Source organism: Metarhizium acridum (assembly GCF_019434415.1).
Source record: "Metarhizium acridum strain ARSEF 324 chromosome Unknown scaffold_234, whole genome shotgun sequence".
In the NCBI taxonomy this organism is placed as follows: domain Eukaryota; kingdom Fungi; phylum Ascomycota; class Sordariomycetes; order Hypocreales; family Clavicipitaceae; genus Metarhizium; species Metarhizium acridum.
Window position 1 is genome coordinate 249786 of NW_027094021.1, and position 19321 is coordinate 269106.

At 51.9% G+C, this 19321-nt stretch overlaps 6 protein-coding genes and 1 non-coding gene across 7 annotated transcripts; 2 read left to right on the forward strand and 5 right to left on the reverse strand.

The window, feature by feature from the left end:
* Positions 1–1619: 1619 nt before the first annotated feature.
* J3458_011663 (uncharacterized protein) lies at positions 1620–1994 on the reverse strand (the record flags this gene model as incomplete). Its single annotated transcript, XM_066119925.1, has 1 exon — positions 1620–1994. One exon carries the CDS (start codon positions 1992–1994, stop codon positions 1620–1622), a length of 375 nt encoding a protein of 124 aa, XP_065975043.1.
* A 5749-nt stretch (positions 1995–7743) lies between these two features.
* On the reverse strand, positions 7744–9175 carry VPS11_1 (Vacuolar protein sorting-associated protein 11). Its single transcript, XM_066119926.1, has one exon. The coding sequence runs from the start codon at positions 9056–9058 to the stop codon at positions 8234–8236; it is 825 nt and encodes a 274-aa protein (XP_065975044.1). The 5' UTR covers positions 9059–9175; the 3' UTR covers positions 7744–8233.
* Positions 9176–9297: 122 nt separating this feature from the next.
* VPS11_2 (Vacuolar protein sorting-associated protein 11) lies at positions 9298–12704 on the reverse strand. The gene is made up of 5 exons (XM_066119927.1): positions 12625–12704; positions 11511–12524; positions 11225–11458; positions 10771–11106; positions 9298–10718 (listed from the first exon to the last, which is right to left on the reverse strand). Exons 1-5 carry the CDS (start codon positions 12634–12636, stop codon positions 9369–9371), a joined length of 2946 nt encoding a protein of 981 aa, XP_065975045.1. The 5' UTR covers positions 12637–12704; the 3' UTR covers positions 9298–9368.
* Positions 12705–12887: 183 nt separating this feature from the next.
* On the reverse strand, positions 12888–14777 carry J3458_011666 (uncharacterized protein). Its single transcript, XM_066119928.1, has 2 exons — positions 14394–14777; positions 12888–14282 (listed from the first exon to the last, which is right to left on the reverse strand). The coding sequence occupies exon 2, from the start codon at positions 13848–13850 to the stop codon at positions 13128–13130; it is 723 nt and encodes a 240-aa protein (XP_065975046.1). The 5' UTR covers positions 13851–14282; positions 14394–14777; the 3' UTR covers positions 12888–13127.
* A 267-nt stretch (positions 14778–15044) lies between these two features.
* MLH3_1 (DNA mismatch repair protein) lies at positions 15045–17312 on the forward strand. The gene is made up of 2 exons (XM_007810924.2): positions 15045–15926; positions 15988–17312. Exons 1-2 carry the CDS (start codon positions 15695–15697, stop codon positions 16821–16823), a joined length of 1068 nt encoding a protein of 355 aa, XP_007809115.2. The 5' UTR covers positions 15045–15694; the 3' UTR covers positions 16824–17312.
* Positions 17313–17320: 8 nt separating this feature from the next.
* MLH3_2 (DNA mismatch repair protein) lies at positions 17321–18462 on the forward strand. The gene is made up of 2 exons (XM_066119929.1): positions 17321–18111; positions 18169–18462. The coding sequence occupies exons 1-2, from the start codon at positions 17373–17375 to the stop codon at positions 18378–18380; spliced, it is 951 nt and encodes a 316-aa protein (XP_065975047.1). The 5' UTR covers positions 17321–17372; the 3' UTR covers positions 18381–18462.
* A 299-nt stretch (positions 18463–18761) lies between these two features.
* On the reverse strand, positions 18762–18831 carry J3458_011669. Its single transcript has one exon. It is a non-coding gene; the product is annotated as a tRNA-Asp (tRNA).
* Between the last annotated feature and the right edge of the window lie 490 nt (positions 18832–19321).

The following is a 19321-nucleotide window of genomic DNA, read 5'->3' on the forward strand; positions in this document are numbered from 1 at the left end:
TACCCTCTCTCTCCCCTCTTCTCTCCCCTCTACCCTCTTTCCCTCCCCTTCTTCTCCTCTCCCCCTCCTTTTCCTTCTTTTTCTTTCCTTTTTCCGTCCCCTTCCTCTGCCTTCTCTCCCTCTCCCTTCCTTCCTTCTTCCTTCTTTTTCTCTTCTCTCTCTCTCGTTTTCCCCTCTCTTTTCCTTTCCTCCTCTCTCTCTCCTCTCTCCTCTCCCCTTCTCTCCTTCCTCTTCTTCTTCTTTCCCTTCTCCCCCTCTTCTTTCCGTCTTTCTTTTCCCCCCTTCCCCCCCCTCTCTCTCCTTTTCCTTCTCTTCTCTTTCTTTTCCGTCTTTTTTCCCCCTCCCCTTCTTCTCCTCCTCCTTCTCCTCTTTCTTCCTTTCTTCCCCTTTCTCTCTCTTTCCCTCTCCTCTCTTTCTTTCCCTCTTTCCCTGTTTCCCTCTTCTCCCCCTAACCTGCCCGCCTTGCTGATGTGCCCGCCTTGCTGATAAGCACCACCAAAGGTGGTGAGAGCTTCTGTAGCTGAATTACCTAATGGTGGGGCGTGGCACGAGTAGCCTTGCGCTTTTTGCTCTTGGGTGCAGAAACTTCGAGGGATTGTGGAGCGGCTCATCTCGGTAGGGTGAGAAAAGAGCGGGTGGCTTCGGTGGTATTATGGGTTTATTGCTGAGGACCTGCTTGGCGGGATTTTTTTTTTTGCACGCAGTGCAGGGAGCGAAACTTGCATGGCGTTGTGTTGCTTTGCATCCGCGAGGTCTGCTCGACGCTTGTGGCTTGGTGTACATATGCAATGCCGTGTATGCACAAGGTGGCATGTTGCCTCGTGGTCCGGGAGTTCTGCCGAGTGTTCAATGTTACTCTTACGGTGTTTTGCTGTAACACATGTGTTGCTTTTGATGTGCAATGTTGACAAGGCGCATGTTTCCATGCCGCGCCCATCTCGCATGTAGACAGAGAGTACTCTTTATATAAAGAACATCCATCTTTTTCTTCTTTTTACTTTTTGCCGTAATCGACGCAGAGTGCGCTTTGCGCCATAGGGTAGCCCAGCCGTCAACGCCCCATTATGAACATGATGAGACTGTACCACAAGTCTGGCTAATTTGAATAGTGGTCATCACCTTATTATGCCAGTTTTCCCACAGTGTGAACTTGGTCAACCAGGGCTCATAAATGCCGATAGCGGGCCTTGGAGGTTGTGCAGGAAGCCGTCTCGTCGCCTGGGCTATGCTCAGCTAATTGGAAGCGCGTTCTCGAACAATCGTGTCTGGGATCGTCGCACATGAGCCAAGACTCAGTCAGTCCTTGACGTCGCCATCTCCACCACATGCGGACCGGCTCGAATTCTCACGACATCTTTCCGGCCGAAATTTTAGTCACTTCTGCATGTCTGGACATCAGATGATCAATGTCTCGCGTCTATCCAACAAGAGCCAGGGAATGCTGCAAGGACAGTGTAGATGTGGCAGAAATCTTGGCTTCCAAAAACTTGCTCTGCCTGCACAAGGATTACTACTGCCCATGAAGGGATATACTTTTGCTACCATCCATGCTAACCGTAAGTGATAGTCAGCGATCGGGCGGTCGACGTTTGAGCTGCGTTTAGGCTCAACACCCTCCTCTACGTCGGCATCTTCCCGGCTGCAGCTACGGGCGCACTTGACGAGTCACAAGATGATAATTTGAAAGAGTTCACTGTGGATTTGACGGTCATCACGACTGTACGGAAAGACACTGTTCGACGCCACGACACTTGGTCCGTCGTGCTCATGTTGGCGTCTCTCATCGCCTCTTTCTTTGCACTGGTGATGATGATTGTGCCAATAAAGATAGTCGCCCCAGACGTGTTGGGATCCGTCTCCGTTGTCTTGCCTGGCAATAGGGTTCGCCGAGTAACTGGGTCTTCCGCCTGGCCTGCCGACGCATGGGCAAACAACGTCAAGCACACGCGGTTTCGCCCAGGGGACACTGAACCCGAAGCTGATGTTGGTCGCATTGCTCTGGTGACATTCGCCAGTGATGGACAAACTAGACCAGTCAGGGAACAGAGGTCTTACGTGTGAAGTTTTGTTGGGAGACGATAAGCTGCGCCTACTAATGTAATCAGCCATATCACACAGCATGACCGCGTAGTAGCTGTATTAGGTATTGGGCCATATGACAACGTGGAGACTAGAATAGTTAACATATAAAGACAAAGTAATATGGAGTCATATTTTGTATGTACATTGCTTTTGTCAGAGGCACTTGTAGATCCTCTCTTCAAAACTTGATAAAGAGCCTGTATGAACATTCACTCTTCGTATTGTTTAGCCAAAGTTCCTGCTGTTGCTCCCCTCTTGTTAAGTGATCAAGGGAAACTCTGAAACTCGCGATACCTGTGGGGACTAAAGGGATACCTGCGTTAGCCCAAGAGCCATCATTGGCCGATATCTACTGCCTTGAAGATGATTCGCTGGAATATCGTAAATCAAATCGAAGGGGGCTGCTTGACAACTCCTATCGAGTTTCCATGTCAGAAACTCTCGTCGCAAGTCTACCAAACATTGCATACAGCGCACAGCAACACTTGATGTGTCATTCTCACTGCATCGCTGCCCATACAAAAGACATCATTGATTCATGTAAGACCTGCAGAACCGCTGTACTTCGTACTACGTGGCGGCGGAGTGACCCGATGGCTTTTGCGTACAGAGAAGGCACCCAAGACGGACACTGGACAAAGAAGAAGCAAACACACACGGTCAAGGAAGAAGACAAACAAGGGTCTAGAGAGCTGCTGTGCTCTTGATTTTTTCTTCTTAGACTGCTCTACAGAGAATCTTGAATACGAGAAAAGGCGTACGCAAAGCTCTTCATCAAGTTGCTGTTCCAGCCGGCATCCACAACACATAAATTATAATGAAGATTCATGTGCCGTCCCTGCAACGTCGCTTTGTGCTATCCCGCTGAGATCTTTTGTCCATGCGACCGTCGGCCCTTGTGGATGAATGGATACTCCTAGGCATTCACTGTGATCATGTGACGGGACAGGGACTCGGAGGTGCAAGGAGGAAGCTCACCGGATTGCCTCGCGATGAGAGACACAGTTTGATGATACCGTGTCCGCTTCGACTTCTACCCCTCCCGGCTGCAACTTGACAGCCCTTTGATGTAGTGAGCTATCTAGCTTACCGTGCGCCGGGTGCAATACCGACTGAACTACTGAATTCGAGGGGCGGGGGACTGCTTTTTTTTCGAAGGGAGGGGGGATGATGCATGCGATGCTACATGCTCATTTGGGAACTGGGAGCTTTGCTTACGCTTTGCTAATACGTGTGCTGCGGGTTCACAGTGGCATAGGCCAAGTGGTTTGCATTATACCAGGCCGAACCAGGCAGATAAATGGATGTTAATAGAAATGGCTGCTTCAAAACCTATCCAACTCTAGGTGGATATCTCATTGGCAGCCGGGTCTCGTCACATATCAAGGAAGAGTCTCCGTGTGGCGGATCCTGCGAACGTATGTTGAGTAGCCAACAGAACAAGCAGTATGGCTTACTCGCATACTAGATTACGGTAGAGATAGTACCGGGAGATGTTAAATGCATTGCTTCGTCAGCCTGGTTGCAAAGGAAACATATTGAACGTGTTCATTACATGTTGATACACGACCCCGGAGAACTCAACGCCGAGAAGAGGCTGGCTTCTTGTGAAACAAAACAGGGCCGTGAGAAAAGAAAACGCCTGAGCAGTGGCTTGTTGACGACAGCGGCGAAGCGTTGTGCCAGGAAACTAGGCCGAGACTCGTCGGTCGGTCGGCGGTGAAATCGTGTGCTTCATGTGTTCAAACTACTTGCACAAAGGTCTAGATCTGGAATTCCACCTTTTTTGGGGGTACGTGGCGTTAAATGTTGCAGATGGTGCATCTGACGGCTTTCTTGCAGCATTGTCATGTTCGCCCAGGTCTTTCGAGACAAGTTCATTGTCTTTGTTGGACAGAACAGCGGCAGAACAAGACGTCATATTTCAGTCTTGGGTATAAGCGTAGTTCAGTATGGCCGGCATGAAAAAGACTATAAAAGGCCATGGAATCTCCCAGATCCAAAGGCCCCTTCTGCACGGCAAGCTACGACAATCCCTCGACTTCAAAGAACAATAAAGACAAGACACAGGACGACAGTTGCAGAAGTTTCAAGAGAGCCACCAAAAAGAAAAAAAAAAAAAAACCACACCAAGAAACGTCTAGGTATGTATATCTATTCGTAAGGTAGAGAGGGCTGCGACTAACAAGAAAAAGCGACATGGACAGCAACATGACTAAGCCTTGCACAATCTGCGATGAAGACTTGAGCGTAATCAAAGGTCCCCATATGGCCCACCGATTTCTACAAGAAAACACCGAATCGGGGAAACAGTCAGATAAATTCAAGAAGTTGAAGATCGTGTTGACACTCGGCGCGCAGCCGCAACAGCCACTTGGCCCGCTCCACCTACTTGTATGTGCTTCTTGCGAGACTACAGCTGCTTGGAATGAGGAGATGATGTGGGGGCACTTGCTTCAATGCCCCTGCAAAGCCTGCAGAAAGCCATTGAAGCATCGTGGTCCGGAACCGTGCGGCTGCAAAAATGCGCCTCCCTCCAAGGGTCCTCCAAGCTCCCACGACTGTAAACACGTCCCTGGCCGGTGTGAGGATCCCTGTCACGTGAGTATGATCGAGGTGATTGAGGGAAAATATGAAGGACTTCTTGACCGGATACCGGCGTTGATGAATGCTTCGCTTGAAGCCCGGGTTGAAATGGCGGATGCTCTGGGGGGTATATTCGCATGAGTAGTTGGAGACGACATCGGGACGTGGATCCTCGACAACCGCAACGACCATGACGACGACCCATTCCATCGCGCGCGCCTCCAACAGACGACAAACACGCAAACAATCGAAGGGGCCATGTTGGGACAGGCCAGGGCTGGGCAGGGAAGAGACACGAAATTATACCAAAAAATCACTTTCTCCGACATGTTCACCATCTTGAGGGTTATATTATAAGCGCTTAGCCTTATATATAAATACCTTCATTTTTATATCCTCGCCTTCCTGTCTCTATTTGCGCTATAAAACACATGTGGACCCAGCCATGCTTTAATACTCGCCTTGCTATTGCCTCAGTGAATGTAGAGCAGCTCTAGACCAACAAACATCTTTGTGCTCAAACACAAGGCCACTGGCACACGTCCCGCACTCATCCTCCGACCCATCAGTTGCAAGACTTGATTGTAAAAGGCTGATAATGTGTGGCGGCTTTCTAAACACGAAAAGTCGGGGAAAATTGTAGAATCCATTTGATCGCGGCATCGTAGTTTATATAAGAAGCTGCCTTATGCCTACCGATCAAATTGACCAATCTTTTTTGGTTTCAAGAAATTTATTTACATCCTTTACTTACATCTTATTGATTGTTTTACGGGTCTCGTGTAAACTCCGCCACGTGGACGGATTACATATACCGTGTAATTATCTACCTAGCGGAAGATGAGCATTTCCGCTGAAATGAGATTGATCATTGCTACGCGTAGTTTCTATTGATCCATTCTATTCTATTAATTCATTCTAATTAGCTTGCTCCTTATTTAGAGCCTTTATCGCTATGAGAGCTCGAGTTACGATTGCGGCGTGGTGACTTGCGCGGGGAACATCGTGTACAGTCAGTTGTGTTGTTTGTGCGTTGCATTTGGGCCATCAAAATAACTACTTGCACGGCTATTTGGATTGCTCGGATACTCGAAATTCTTTCATGGCGTCCTTGCTGGGTTAACAAGTCTCACGCTCCAGCTTCAATGCATACGTGGCCGAGTGTCTCTGTTGGATAGAACACCTGTTGAACAAACAAACCTCACTCTTGGACTAAATTCACGCCTCGCTTAGGTCTCTGTTGAGAAGAAACATTTACAGAACAAGCGAACCCCACGCTATAGACTCAACGCATGCGTAGCTGGTGTCTCTGTCGGGTACGATACCTGCAGACCTGCTTGTGCGAAAAATGCGAAAAGCCTCTCACGGCAGAACCTTGCACGGACTGTGAATTCTTCGCGGAAAACTCTCGAGACAGAAGATGCAGTTGTTCTGGCTGGGGATTTGTTCCCTGTGAATCGAAAGTCCACCGTCAAGTCTTCGGTTATTCTTACGAAAGGGGGCACATACCTATCAAGGATATTATATACCACAAGGACTAGAACGAGATTTAAAGCGTGACAGATGAGCGCTGACTTGATAAATCTGTTCGCTGTGTGCTATGTATCAGAAGTAGTATGAGACATGTATCTAGTGTTCAATAAAAATATCTTCTCATTCTTTCTTCCCTAAAGTGTTTTGTGCCTTTGTCTATGCCATGTCCGTCACACGGTTAGGCCACAAGAAAGGCGTTGGGCCAACAACGGTTACACAGCAACAAAGAAGATGTCACGAGACCTACGTTGGGGCCTTGGGCTAGGGCAGCCTTAGGTCTCCAAAATCCCCGACTTCTTGTGTATATATGGTCCTTTGGTCTCTCAAGGTCCGACGGAAAACCAGGGACGTTTGATACCTGGGAGCAGATTAGGAAAGATTGAATTAAGGCACTACGTTCCAAGCGCAGTGTCCCTGCCCTTGTCGCAATGTCACATGCCCAACTCCCACAATACATAGTGTAGTAGTCATATTATTCAGAACAGTGGCAGAACAAGCCCCCTTGCGACAGAGCGAATGCACGCGTAGTTGTAGTACATCTGTCAGATAAAGAGCAGTGAAACCACAAGCCCACATGGTTCACACCAAGCATATGCTTCTAGTAGTTCAGTGTCTTTATCGGATAGAACAGCATGCCAGATGTCACTGCGTAGTGGGCTAGATACATGCGTAGCTTATTGCCTGAATTTGGTAAAACAGTGAAAGCACGAACCCTGGCAACTGAGACCAAACAAATGCCTCTGGTAGTTCAGTGCCGCCATTAGATCAAAAAAAACTTAAACAAGCCCTTGCGCTATAAGCTAGATACATGCGCAGCTCATTGTCCGTGTTGGGTGAGAACGGTGAAAGCACAAGCCCTCACTGCTCTGAAAAAATACACTAGCCTGAGAATTTATTGCATTTTCTGGATAGAATAGCAACGGAACAAGCTCTCACGCCTTCGGCTAGATGTGTGCGTAATTCAGTGCCTGTGCTGGATATAATAGTAGCAGAACACACAATCATCCCGTTAGATCGAGTACACGACTTGTTCAACGACATCATACAGTATATAAGGAGCTCTTATTCCCCCGAATCTCGGCTTTTTTCTCCCAACCTCGCAAGTCCCAAGCCCTCAACTTCCAAAAACCGACAAACACAACACCACTGGGTAAGACTCTTTTCTGTAAGAAAGGAGGACAAAATGCCACAGCATATATCTCACTTACCCTACTATAAATTAAAGCATCCAATAATAAAAAGCAACGTAATAGGGGCGTGTTTTGCGGCTACTGTGGGAAGGACCTGAGAGAGAGTCGGCTAAGCCATGTGTGCAGCATATTTCCCACCCAGAAACCACCATCCACAGTCATTTTGCGAATATGCTCGAATTGCGGCAGCCGGTTTCTCAGAGAAGCCCAAATTTGGGCTCACGTGAAAATCTGCCCCTGCAAAGGTTGCGGAAGTTATCTTGCTCAGAATATCGAATACCGTTGCGAGTGTGGTGGCAACAAATCCGCGTGCGAAAAGTGCAAGGGTACCGGCGAAGCCAAATGTGAGGACGCATCTCACGCGAAAATTTGGGTTTATTCTTCTACAGGAATGGAAAACATGTACCACAAGACACGAGGCATAGAGAGTGAGGTGCAGGCTAATGCGCGTTGAAGCCAAGCTAAGGAGAGTAGAGCCGAGTTGGCCCCTGCCCCCGAGCTGCTTTTGCAACACACATTCGCCGTATTGCATCATTTTTCAGGGACATCGAAGTCGTTTCACCCTTGTACACTCATCCCCCCGGCCCTAGTTGTAGCCGTCATTCTCTCAAGCTTCTGCTTCTGCTGATTTGGAAATTCAAATCAAGCCACTCTTTGCTAGCCTTGCCATTGCCTCCTCGTGTGTCGTGAGCCGCAGACCAACAGTGAAAGCCAAGCAAACCCATCTCTTTGCCCCGGTACAAAACGAACAACCCACCCAATAGACCAGATGCCCAGCCTCCAGAAGTACACCCCAAGCCCAGCCACTACACTCCCTCTCGTCACCACCATCACAGCAGCAACTACTCCCTATACAAGCCCTCCTCGTCAATCCACCTCGCGACCTCGGCCCCAACCAAGCCCTCGACCCCCTCTCCCCTCTCCCCAGTCCTCACCAGCTCCCTCACCCTCGAGCTACTAACCGCCCCCCCCACCCCGTCCACCAACTCAATCCTCCTCGCCCACGCGCCGTCACCACCAATCTTGCCCAAAGTCCCCTCAAGACCACCCACATACGCGGCCTGCTCCTCAGCCGTCCCCCACGCATCATCCGGCCTCATCGTCACGCGCAGCCTCGCCCGCCGGAAAAACGGCCCCAACGCACTCCCCATCCCCGCACCACCCCCATAGTAGCGCGGCTCAAAGATGCGCACCACCGTGTCGAACCCGCACAGAAACACCTGCTCCGCGCCGCCGTACCTTCCCGTGCCATCAATCGCCGCCGCCTTGTCGTGGAAGTACGGCCTCGTAGTAACCGCCACGTCGGCCTGCAGCGGCGCCAGCTCGCGCACCAGCTCGCGCGCGAGCGCCTCCATCATGCCGAGGCGCACCTCCAGCGGCGCCGGGACGAGCGCCTTGTCGGCATTGGTCACCGAGAGCAGGAGCACCAGCCGCGCGCGGGGGCCGGCCTGCCGCACCGCCGAGGAGGCCATGGCCGCGTGCGCCCGGGTCGGCGGGTTGAAGCTCGAGTCCAGGACGACGAGGCTGTCCGGCGGCGGCGGCGGTGTTTCTGTGCGAGGGGGTACCGTGGACAGCACGCGGAAGGCGTCCCGGGACGCGGAGAAGGACCGGAGCGCGTTTGCGAACAGGGCGGCCGTCTGCTTGGTGGTCATTTGCGCGTCTGGCATGGCGGGCGGTCGGTCGTTGTTCGGGGCATGAGGTGAAGTCGGGTGAGGTGAGGTGCGGTGAGGTTGATGCCGGCCCCACTCTCGGAGAACTGACGTGTAATGTGCGACCGACTTGCCAGATGGGGACACATGCAGCCGGCCCCGGCCCATTTACCAAAACCGCGGAGCCGAGACGACTTTCACGGGTCGCCCAACGTCAACCTGGGAGCTCACATCAACCATGACATAAAAGAAAACGAGCAGAGCCTTGTAGACTCATACTCAGTCATTCCGAAATTTCAATTGATAAAGGCAGACCGCTACGAGTTGCTCAAACATTATCGTCGTTATTCTGTCCGTCCATCACCCCCCTGCCAAACCACCGGGCCACCGTCCCGAACCGATCTTCGCTGCCCTCCAGCTCAATCTTGAACAGCTCGTGCTTCTCTGCCGCCTTCCGCTGCTCCTCCCTCATCTTGCGAATGAGATCATTCCCCCCGGCGCACAGCGGACACTCCACCTCGTCGCCCTCACCACCACGGAGACACCGCTGGTGGAAGCTATGTTTGCACAGAAAATGGACAGACGGTAAGTCCAGCCCCTGTCCACAGTCCGAGCACCGCGTTGCTTGGAAGACGGCCGGTTTCGAACCCAAATCTGCAATTTCTGCTCGCCGCTTTTCCGTGTCCACGCGCAACGTGTCGATTTGTCTGCGATTGTCTTGGATTTCTTTGCGCTCGCGCATAATCGTGTCGTGAAGATAGGGTTTGATCATGCCCATTGTTGCTACGCCGCCGGCCGATGATTGGCCAACCAGAGTTTGGACCACTTGTAGAGGGGCCATGAGCCCGTCTTTGTCAATTTTGGAGAGCACGTTGGCCAGCTCGTCCGGCCCCGCTTCTTCGAGGACTTTGGGGTCGGATGTGAGGTATGCGAGGGCTGCTGGGTATAATTGCGGTTCTTCGGGACCGTATTTTCTTAGAGCCTTGATGGCGCCGCGCGTGTCCTTGGCAGACGTGTACGATCGGAAAATGTCAAAAAGCAGCCCCGCTTGCTCTTTGACCAAGACAGTGCCGTCACGGAAATTGGACAAGTCTGACAGCAAGAGCACGTTGGAGCTTTCCATGGGTACGTGCTCTCCCTCAATCAGCTTCTTTGCCTTGGCCTCCCACTCCTCTCGATGGTGGCCCTTCTTCTCGCCGGCTTTATACAGATACATTTCAAACAAAGTGGTGTATAAATCTGTTCGATCCGAGACCTTCAAATCTCCCTCCTGGAGACATGCTTCGAGAAACGTGATAAACTCATCCGGGTGGTCGATGAATGAAGAAAATGCAGTTCGCGGTGCCGGTACTGTGTACTTTGGTGGAGGATGGTCGTCCTCGCCAAGTTCGAGGGTGCCATTGCTTGCCGGCTGCTTCGTGTTACTAGGCGTGTCCGGTGTTGCCGTTGGTCCCGAGGATGTGCCCATGTAGGGAAAGGGTAGATAATTGGTAAGGTTTTGCACTGCACTAGTTGCACCTGATGTGACGCCTCCAGTCGATGATGTTTCGCCAGGAATGGCAACCGCCGACTTTCTTGGTCGGTATTTCCCTGTATAGTAATCTATAAACAGCTTTGTCGCTTCTCTGGGACAGTTTTCGATGAGTACCCGAGCATACTTTTGCATACATGGATATGCCTACGAAACAAGTCAGTCACCACGTTGATAGTGTGTCCGGACGCAGACCTACCACTTCAGGATCTTGCCGCCAAATGTAGTCCAGCGCTTCACCGTAGCTCTTGGAATCCTCTATCAGAATATCGGCCACAAGCTCCGTCTCCCCATGCCGTTTGGCGAGATAGGCAGCCTGCTCATAGTATCCCCCCTGTCGGCACATGGCAATGGCCGTGTCCAGGTCGAATTTCAAGTCTCCCGGTGACTTGATAAACTTTTCTAGCTTGGCAATGTCCTTTAACTTTGCGTAGCAATTCAGGAGTAACGTTGTGTGGTCAGCCGTAGCTTTTCTATGCTCGTGTAATTGCTCAAGGTACTGGATGAGATTATGTATTCGTTGGGTATCAAGAAACTGCCTTGTCAGCACATTTACGTCTTCTTTCGCGCTCAATTCAACGCGCAGGCAAAAAAAAAAAAAAAAAAAAAAAAAAAAAAAAAAAAAAAAAAAAAAAAAAAAAAAAAAAACATACTTTGCGAATAACCTGCGATGGCTCCGTCGTATCAATGGCCCGAATATACTGCATCATGGCTCCGTCGTAATCAGCCTTCTGATATAAATGATCACCAAACTTGCGATGAATAATGCTCTGCTGCTGACTGTCCATTCCGGAGCCTTGTGCCAGCTCAATAGCAAGAGGGAACATGTTGCGTTGGTACAACATCTCCAATCGCTGCTGCAACGGCTTTTCATGATACCGATAAATCTGCAAAACATCAGCCACTGACACCGGATCATGCAGTGCGGTTCAGGCTCACCTTCCCCTCCTCCGTCATAGTATACAAGTCTCCCCAAACATCAAAGATGTACCTCACAGGGGACATGATCGTTTCAGAGTGCGCAATGACTCGCAGATCCGGTTCCAGCAGAACAAACATTGTGGCATTGAACAAGTCGTCGTTACCGCCGCCCCCGAATCGCCGTCGCATACTATCCGGATCCCGTCCATTGGGCCCCGTCGGCAAACACTTGAGCGCCACATAATTCTCATACATGGCAATCAAGGTCTTGGGGGCTTCATATGCCTTTGGCGGTCCTCGACCATCCAACGAATATGTGTAGATGGCATCATCCCTCGCCACCACCACATCGCCCGTCTCTTTATTCAACGTCATGCATCCCCACGCACAGCCGCTATCCTCCACAGTCTTGGGGGGAAAGCCCTGACCCTTCCTAGACAACCCTAGCTTGACTATTCTCGTAGTCGTGGAGATGAACAACGTCGTAAGCTTCTCATCTGTCGCAAGCTGCACACCGGTGACTGGTTCCTCAGACTCAAATACTATGCGCTGCTTCGTGCCAAGGTCATGGATAAGATCGCCCCGAATTACCGTCACGGCACCGTTACCAAAGCCGACGGCAATCTGGGACAGGTCGTCGGAGGCGGCAAAAGCAGAAATCGGAAACTGTCGTCGGCCGTTATTTATGATCAGGGTGCTCAGACAGGTTGGCATGTTGGTCTTTTTGACGAGCTTGTCCAGCGCCCAGGCTTTGAGAACGGGTTCACTGCTCAGGTCCTCGGCGACAGTGACGAGTAAGCTCGTCCCCTCGACTTGGCGCATGTGTGTGACTCGTCCGGCATCGTGGGCCTGGAATGTCCTAACTACTTTCCAGCTCTTGCCGATGATGCTGACGGATCCATCGCTGCCGCCGAGAAAGAGACTGTCGGATCCGGAGCAGATGCTGGATATTTCGTTGGCGTCGAACAGGCTACGGGTGTCGTCATCGGGGAGGGAGACTTGTGAGACTTCGAAGAAGTCGAAGGACTTCCACTGTAGGGTGTCAGCAGTCTTGGGCAGGGTGCGGGCAGCAGGTCTCGGGATTGGGGTGGATGGGGTAGCCTCTGCCACGGGAGAAGCAAAAGACACGTACCGAAATTGCCATGTCGACGCATCAGATGATTGAGTGCCGATAAGATGGAGAGGTGAGGTTGGCGGGTTGTCTTCACGACGACAATGGTGGGACAGCTCGCTCCGGGTAAGCTCTGCTGGCTGGGGCGACTTTCATTGCCCAGCCGTGACTTTGGAGGTAACAAGCACCGCCACACCTCCGGAGTGGCTGACCGAGGCAGTTATGTCACTACACGTCACTGCACAACGCCGCCAGTCAGTCAACATCAATACAATCAATTCTTTACGCTGGTATTTCTTATTGATGCGCCTTGTCTGCATTTCTGCCCGCTGCTAGTCGATTCCGACACAGACTAGCTGTGGTCCTGGGTATCTCTTATGCTACTCCTATCCGCCATTAACCATCCAGACAATTCCTAGTCCCAAGCTCCAAAACAAAGTGTACCAGCCCCAAAGCCAAATTTCCCACAAGCCAACACGCACAACGCCCAGTTATTCGTTTACTCATGATAGCAACTACCCAGATTAGTCTTCCTTCGGTCCGGGAGCCGCCCCGTCGTCCTTGGGGTTTTGCTGCTCCGGCTCCTCCCTCGGACTGGCCAACGGGCTGGTCACACCTGCAATACTTCCGCTAATGCTATCCGGCCGCCCAAGACTCAAAGGGCCGCTCCGAACACTTGCTCCGTCGCCTTGCTTGGCAAGAATGCTGTTTCTCTCACAGGTGATGGCTGGAGCTACGCCAGTAGATGAGTAGATGCTGTTTCGCTCTGGACCCAGGCGTGAACTGCTCCCCGGAATTCCAGGGGTTGTCGGCATGCCTCCCTGGTCGATGTTGGCACTGAGAACGCTAAGTGGCAGACTCTCACGACTGCCTCCCCAGAGTGATGATGGGGCTAATGCGCGTACCGATGCGTCGGTGTCCATAGAACGGCGACGATGGCGCTTGCTAGACGAGGCCAGTGTCAAAATAGAGGCATTGTCGGTCAAGAGATTATTGGCAGTGGCAGTCGTATACGTGGTTGGGTTGCTAGTCGGTGCCAGATGCGACGGAATCGCCGACGCCGGGGACGTGGAGGGAAACGGCTGGCTGAATTGTATGGATTGCGTGTTGCTATGCGGGGGCGCCGCAACATAAGGTGTATTTCCGTTGGGAGCCACGGATTGAATCGTGGTCAGAGTCGTAGTCAAAGATCGTACCGAAGGAGCAGGGCTGGAAAAGGTGCTATCGCCTCCTCTTCGGCCGTCCATTCCACCACCAATGGTACGACTGGTTCCAGCTAGAGAACTAGCTCCTCCGTGGCTGGGAGCAAGAGATCGTGGAGCTTCATTTTCCGTAGAGACGGTGCCAGCCGTTGTGGGCGCAAGGCCAAGGCCGTCAACAGAGCCTCGTGCGGGCTGGTCAAGCGACGTAATACTTCCGGTTCGGGCGGTGGTAAAGGAGTAGGAGCTATCACCATTCGCGTCGGTGTGGTTCGCCCTGTTGACGGGGCCGTTGGGACCTGTTGGGGTCGTTGGGCTGATTTTGGCTCACATGGCCGGACTGAGGATAAGGGTTGTTCAACTTATGTCCGCGCTTCATCTTCATGTGCCGCTTGGGGCGGTCGCCGTCGGAGGAGGACTTGAAATTGGTCAACTTCTTGACCCATGTTGAGAAGGGGCGCCGCCGGTGCGCCTGTCGGTCTGGAATTCATTAGATGCGTGTCTTGAGAGGTAGAGAAGGATGGACAGGGCTGGGCAACGGTCGTCTAGCGCGGCGGTAAGTTTGACGGTGCAAGGCTGAGGCTAGCTTACCGTGAGGTTCATTGACCATATCCGCCGCGGTCATGACAGCCAGGCAGGCAAACTCGTTGAAAGCGGGAGTCGTCGCGGTTGTCCAAGCTTCCGACGGCAGACAACAGACGGTCGGAGTTGGAGATGGATATATGCGGGAGGGGACGTTGAGGATCTCGAGGTCTGAGGAGCAGACCAGAGCCCAGCGACCAGACCCTTGCTCTGTCTGCTTGGCTGTGGGATCACGACGTCAATCGCACGTGTTTGAGGCCAAGGCTGATGACGGCCCTTTTGCAACTGAAGCGAGGGCGACACGGGGCACTCTGCAAATAAGGGTGGCGCGGGGGAACTCGTCGTCTCAGGTGGGCGTACGCTTTAAACGAGAGCGTGTGATGGAGGACGGAGATGTCGGGGTGAAGTCGTGTGTTATTACGGATGATGGACGCAAACCTTGAACTCCATCATCCAAACGCACTTGCTTGGGCTTTGGATGCCGCTGGAAGTATCCAGGTACCTCGGGATGCAGTACTAGCAGTCAGTAGCACGGTGCGTCGACATGGCTGGGCCACTTCAATATTGGCGGCAGATACCGGCACTTGAGCACTATATGGTCCCAGGCCCCATCGCTTACTGGCCCCGGGCGGTGCACCCGCTGTGGCAGCTACGCTTCAGCGCACCTTCCCCCTGTAGCAGGCATATCAGTTTCAATGCTGCCGTCGATTGATGGTTCCCAACAAGTTGCGCCACATGCATTTCAATTTTGACTTCAGCATCCTTGATTTCAGGAGCACCTGAACCTTGGGTTATTTCGTCATGGCGGGTCGGAAACAAGCCCTTCGCGCTGCTAGGCGTCAACGGGTCATCGGGTCCCGAGACGACGCCTCAACGTCGAATGCTGCAAGAACAAGCTTGGAACTGCGTGCAGATTGAGGTCCGTGGGCTTTTTTACCGGGGTGCCAAAAGAATAATCACGACGACACTGCACCCTTCCTTCCCTGAGGAACTGACACATTCCTCGCCTGGACGGCTGATTTTATCCTCCTAGTGCTGCCTTACACGAACCTCCCAGTCTGCTGGGCTCGAAAATGAAGTACAAGGTACAATCCACCCAGGTACCAAGGTATTCCGTTACTCTAGATTGAGTAGGGCGTCAACGGTTGGGCCGGGTACTCCGTACATCTGCCACATCTGCCCCATCTGCCCCCACCATAGCTCAGCTTCAGCTGCTTCCTCAGCCAGCCTCCAAATGTCCACTTGCTTCAACCTCAACCACACACAGCTCTCACCTCTCAACTCTCGCGCCAACATGGGACGTGCGTATCATGTCCATCCGCCCCCTCCCCAAGGATGTCGTTGACAGAATCAAATCTTCCTCGGCAATCACCTCCCTAAATCAAGTTGTGTGCGGTCTGCTCACCAACTCCCTGGACGCATGCTCCACCAAGGTCAACATCAGCCTCGACTATGTCTTGGGCAACTGTACTGTCCAAGACAACGGTTTTGGTATAGAACCGAGTGAATTTGAACAAGACGGCGGCCTGTGTAAACTACACCGTGCGATGCTACCCGGTGTTCATATGTTGCAACATGCAAGATGTGGGCTAACACTCACTAGACACATCAAAGACTCCGCCGAATCCAAACACCCACGGCAGTCACGGCAGCTTTATTGCCTCCGTCGCCACCTTGTCGCTCCTGACAGCTACGTCGCATCATCGACACCACGCATCTCAAGCATCTCTCTCCGTTCACAATGGCAAGGTGCTTGCTCGCCATGTTCCAGCCCTGCCAGACCAGCGGTTCGAACTATTCAGCCATGGAACCCGCATCAGCATTCGCAATCTATTTGGGTCAATGCCCGTCAGGGTAAAGCAGCGAGGACTTTTATTCTCTGACCGTGTTCGTCTCGACAGGGAATGGGAATCTCTGATGCGAGATGTTGCCGGGCTGCTGCTGCCGTGGCCAACCGAAGTGTCCATCTTCCTGAGGGAAGCAAATACACAACGGGAACAGCGCTTGAGATCGGGCAACAACGAGTTCGCATCGCGAATTTCACGGATATTCACACAGTCAGGCCTGGCCGGTAGCGAAGACGCTGGCTCGTGGGTACCCGTATCGGCGTCATGTCGTCGTGTCCGCATCAAGGGAGCCATCTCAACAAACCCTGTCGCAACCCGTCGGTCGCAGATAATGAGCCTCGGCATTCAACCGATACCCAACAGCTTTGGCACCAATGTACTTTACGAAGAGGTCAACAAGCTTTTCCAGGGTTCCAACTTTGGTGTGGTTGACGCTGATGAGCAGATTGGTGGTGTCCAGGGGAAGCCTAGAAAAGGCATTGAACGGTGGCCAATGTTCTATCTAGAGATACACCTGCTCGGAAACGATGAAGACTTGGCTATGGACGACTGTCCTCGGGGACTCAAAACACAGTCTGCAGGCCATAATTGACCTTCCTCAAAGTTGTCTGTTACGGGTTTCTGAAGAAGCATTTCCTGCAGCCCAAGCAAATCCAACGAATCGCTGAGGTGCCAGCCACTGTAAGGACCAGGCAGTCTATATCCGAAGGCCAAAAGTCTTCCCGGCTACCCTCTGCTGCAATCACAGAGCCGGAACTCCGACGACCATGCAGCCCATTCGAGGCATGGAATCGTCTCAAAATCGGGCGGGCTGTCGCTGAATACAAGGTCGCCCACCAATCCATTGAGAGTCTCGCTACACCCGCTAAGCCTACAACTCGCCGTCTTGTAGGTGATAATGGTGTACTTTTGCAAAGGCCACTTGACGATGTTGCTGATATCGAACCATCTGTTCGGAGCCAACATACGAACGAGCCTGAGGTCCTCTCGAGGGCAACCACAGGAAAGAACAACACAAAGAGCCTTGAAGCGGACACCAAGGCTTGTCCATCGTCCCAAAAGACAAGATTGACAAGGCAAAGTTGAACAGATTCCGGAAGGCGGCCCGAAAGCTCAACCCCAGGAATGGCTGCAGAACATCATGCGTTCATGGAAGAACCCCGTCTTTGAATTAACGGAGCCTCGAATACCATCCCTTGACCAGGCCGTTCCCGTAGAGCGGCCAGTCAATGCAAACTATGACGGGCCATGCAGCAAATTCTACTCCCAAGAATATAATGTACAGTTCGAATCAGCTGCAATGGCCCTGAATGGACGGCTGTCCCGAACTTCATTAGCTAAAGCTGAGGTCATTGGCCAAGTTGACAAAAAGTTCCTTCTTCTTCGGCTATCTCTGCATACACCAAACGTGGCCCAAGGTACAGAAGCATCATCGACACTCATCATGCTGGATCAACACGCGGCGGATGAGAGGTGTCGCCTAGAGGAGCTGATGTCTCAGTATTTTCAGCTAAACCCATTGCGAGCCGTGACAGAGCTTTTGGAGAAGCCAATCGTATTTGAGGTCTCAGCCAGAGAATACGAGCTTTTGTGTCGATTTCATAGCCACTTTCGTACATGGGGTATCATGTATGTCGTAGGCAAGACGAGCAGCACGAACGAGCACCAGATTGAGATCAAGTCTCTTCCGCCAAGCATTCTAGAGCGGTGTCGGACCGAACCAAAGCTCTTGATTGACCTCGTACGCAAAGAAACCTGGAAACTTGAGGATAGAACTATACCATCTCAGCCGGTCTATGAGCGGGGCAACCCGTGGGTTTCCAGTTTCCACAACTGTCCCCAAGGTATACTGGAGCTGCTGCACTCCAGATCTTGTCGAAGTAGGGTGAACACAAAGAGCATACATACTATTCGTGCAGCCCACTAACAACTTGCAGGTGCCATAATGTTTAATGATGAGCTCAGCATGGACGAATGCAAGCAAGTGGTCCAACGTCTGTCGCAATGCGCCTTTCCATTCCAGTGTGCGCACGGGCGTCCCAGCTTGGTACCGCTGGTTGATATCGGATTAGGTGGTAGGGTGGGAGGCTGGGATGCGTCAAATTTGAGTGTTGACCGGTGGAAGAATTGGCTTGTAGAGTCGTCATGAGGCGTCGAATAGCATCTTCCCAATAGAGCGAGTCGAGTCTTGCCTCTCTACGTGTACCTAGTGAATATACGGTAATGTCAAGTAAATCATGCTGCCCAAGATGTGAAATTATCTGTTCATCATGTAATATCGGCCAAAGGGAACCTCGTGGCTAGAACACGAAGCTCGTTGGATGGCTTGGGCCGGCATAGTGCAGCATCGTGCACCGGTTTAATACTACGCTTCTTGCACAAGCCCAACTACGTCTGACAAGAACAGACACCTGCGCCAATGAACAACTCCCCGAAGCGAAAGGGGATCAAGAAAATGAATGAGATGGGAACAAAAAAAAATTCACTATGTGTTTTATTTGCGCCGTGAGATGGCAAAAATGAAAAGTGGCTCTCCCGCCGGGAATTGAACCGGTCTCAAGCGTGACAAGCTTGCATACTGACCACTATACTACGGAAGACTCGAACTGGCTGTGAGCAGCCATCGTAGTAGGTGATGTGATGAATGCGTGCTATTGTGGTATATGAGCCAAGCTGGATTGGACAGCCAATTTTCGACAATTCGGCAAGTATACAACACGAGGCAGCCATCGACACGTCCAGACCATCAACGACCTCACCCGGGTACGACTATTTGGGCCCATTTCCGCGCTGACGGCAGGCGCTGTGCTGCAGTCCCGTCCATGCGGCTCCCATTACCGAACTGCCAGTTGAGTCGGTTCTGTGACTCCGTTGCACAGGGCGGCTTTAGAGTTATAGTAGCCATGACTTGATCATTTGCGGGCTCGCAGTTGCGAAATCCCATGGCCATGTGAGCAAGAGGCGCACGACTCCCCATATATTATGTTTTGCGTTGCTTACTCGGACCACTGGCACATGTCGCTACTTACTATGAGAAACCTACGTCCCATCTTGTGGCTGAACGACAAGAATGAGCAGCCAGAATTCCCG

What these genes read in the sequence shown, in the direction of transcription:
- VPS11_1 (XM_066119926.1), bottom strand. Translation starts at nt 9,058, where the DNA reads ATGCCAGACGCGCAAATGACCACCAAGCAGACGGCCGCCCTGTTCGCA.
- VPS11_2 (XM_066119927.1), bottom strand. An exon ending in CATCGCAGGTTATTCGCAAA is followed by an intron (nt 11,107 to 11,224) that starts GTATGTTTTTTT and finishes CTGACAAGGCAG; the next exon opens with TTTCTTGATACCCAACGAAT. An exon ending in GGCGGCAAGATCCTGAAGTG is followed by an intron (nt 10,719 to 10,770) that starts GTAGGTCTGCGT and finishes CTTGTTTCGTAG; the next exon opens with GCATATCCATGTATGCAAAA.
- J3458_011666 (XM_066119928.1), bottom strand. Translation starts at nt 13,850, where the DNA reads ATGGACGGCCGAAGAGGAGGCGATAGCACCTTTTCCAGCCCTGCTCCT.
- MLH3_1 (XM_007810924.2), top strand. Translation starts at nt 15,695, where the DNA reads ATGTCCATCCGCCCCCTCCCCAAGGATGTCGTTGACAGAATCAAATCT. An exon ending in CGGCCTGTGTAAACTACACC is followed by an intron (nt 15,927 to 15,987) that starts GTGCGATGCTAC and finishes AACACTCACTAG; the next exon opens with ACACATCAAAGACTCCGCCG.
- MLH3_2 (XM_066119929.1), top strand. Translation starts at nt 17,373, where the DNA reads ATGCGTTCATGGAAGAACCCCGTCTTTGAATTAACGGAGCCTCGAATA. An exon ending in GCACTCCAGATCTTGTCGAA is followed by an intron (nt 18,112 to 18,168) that starts GTAGGGTGAACA and finishes AACAACTTGCAG; the next exon opens with GTGCCATAATGTTTAATGAT.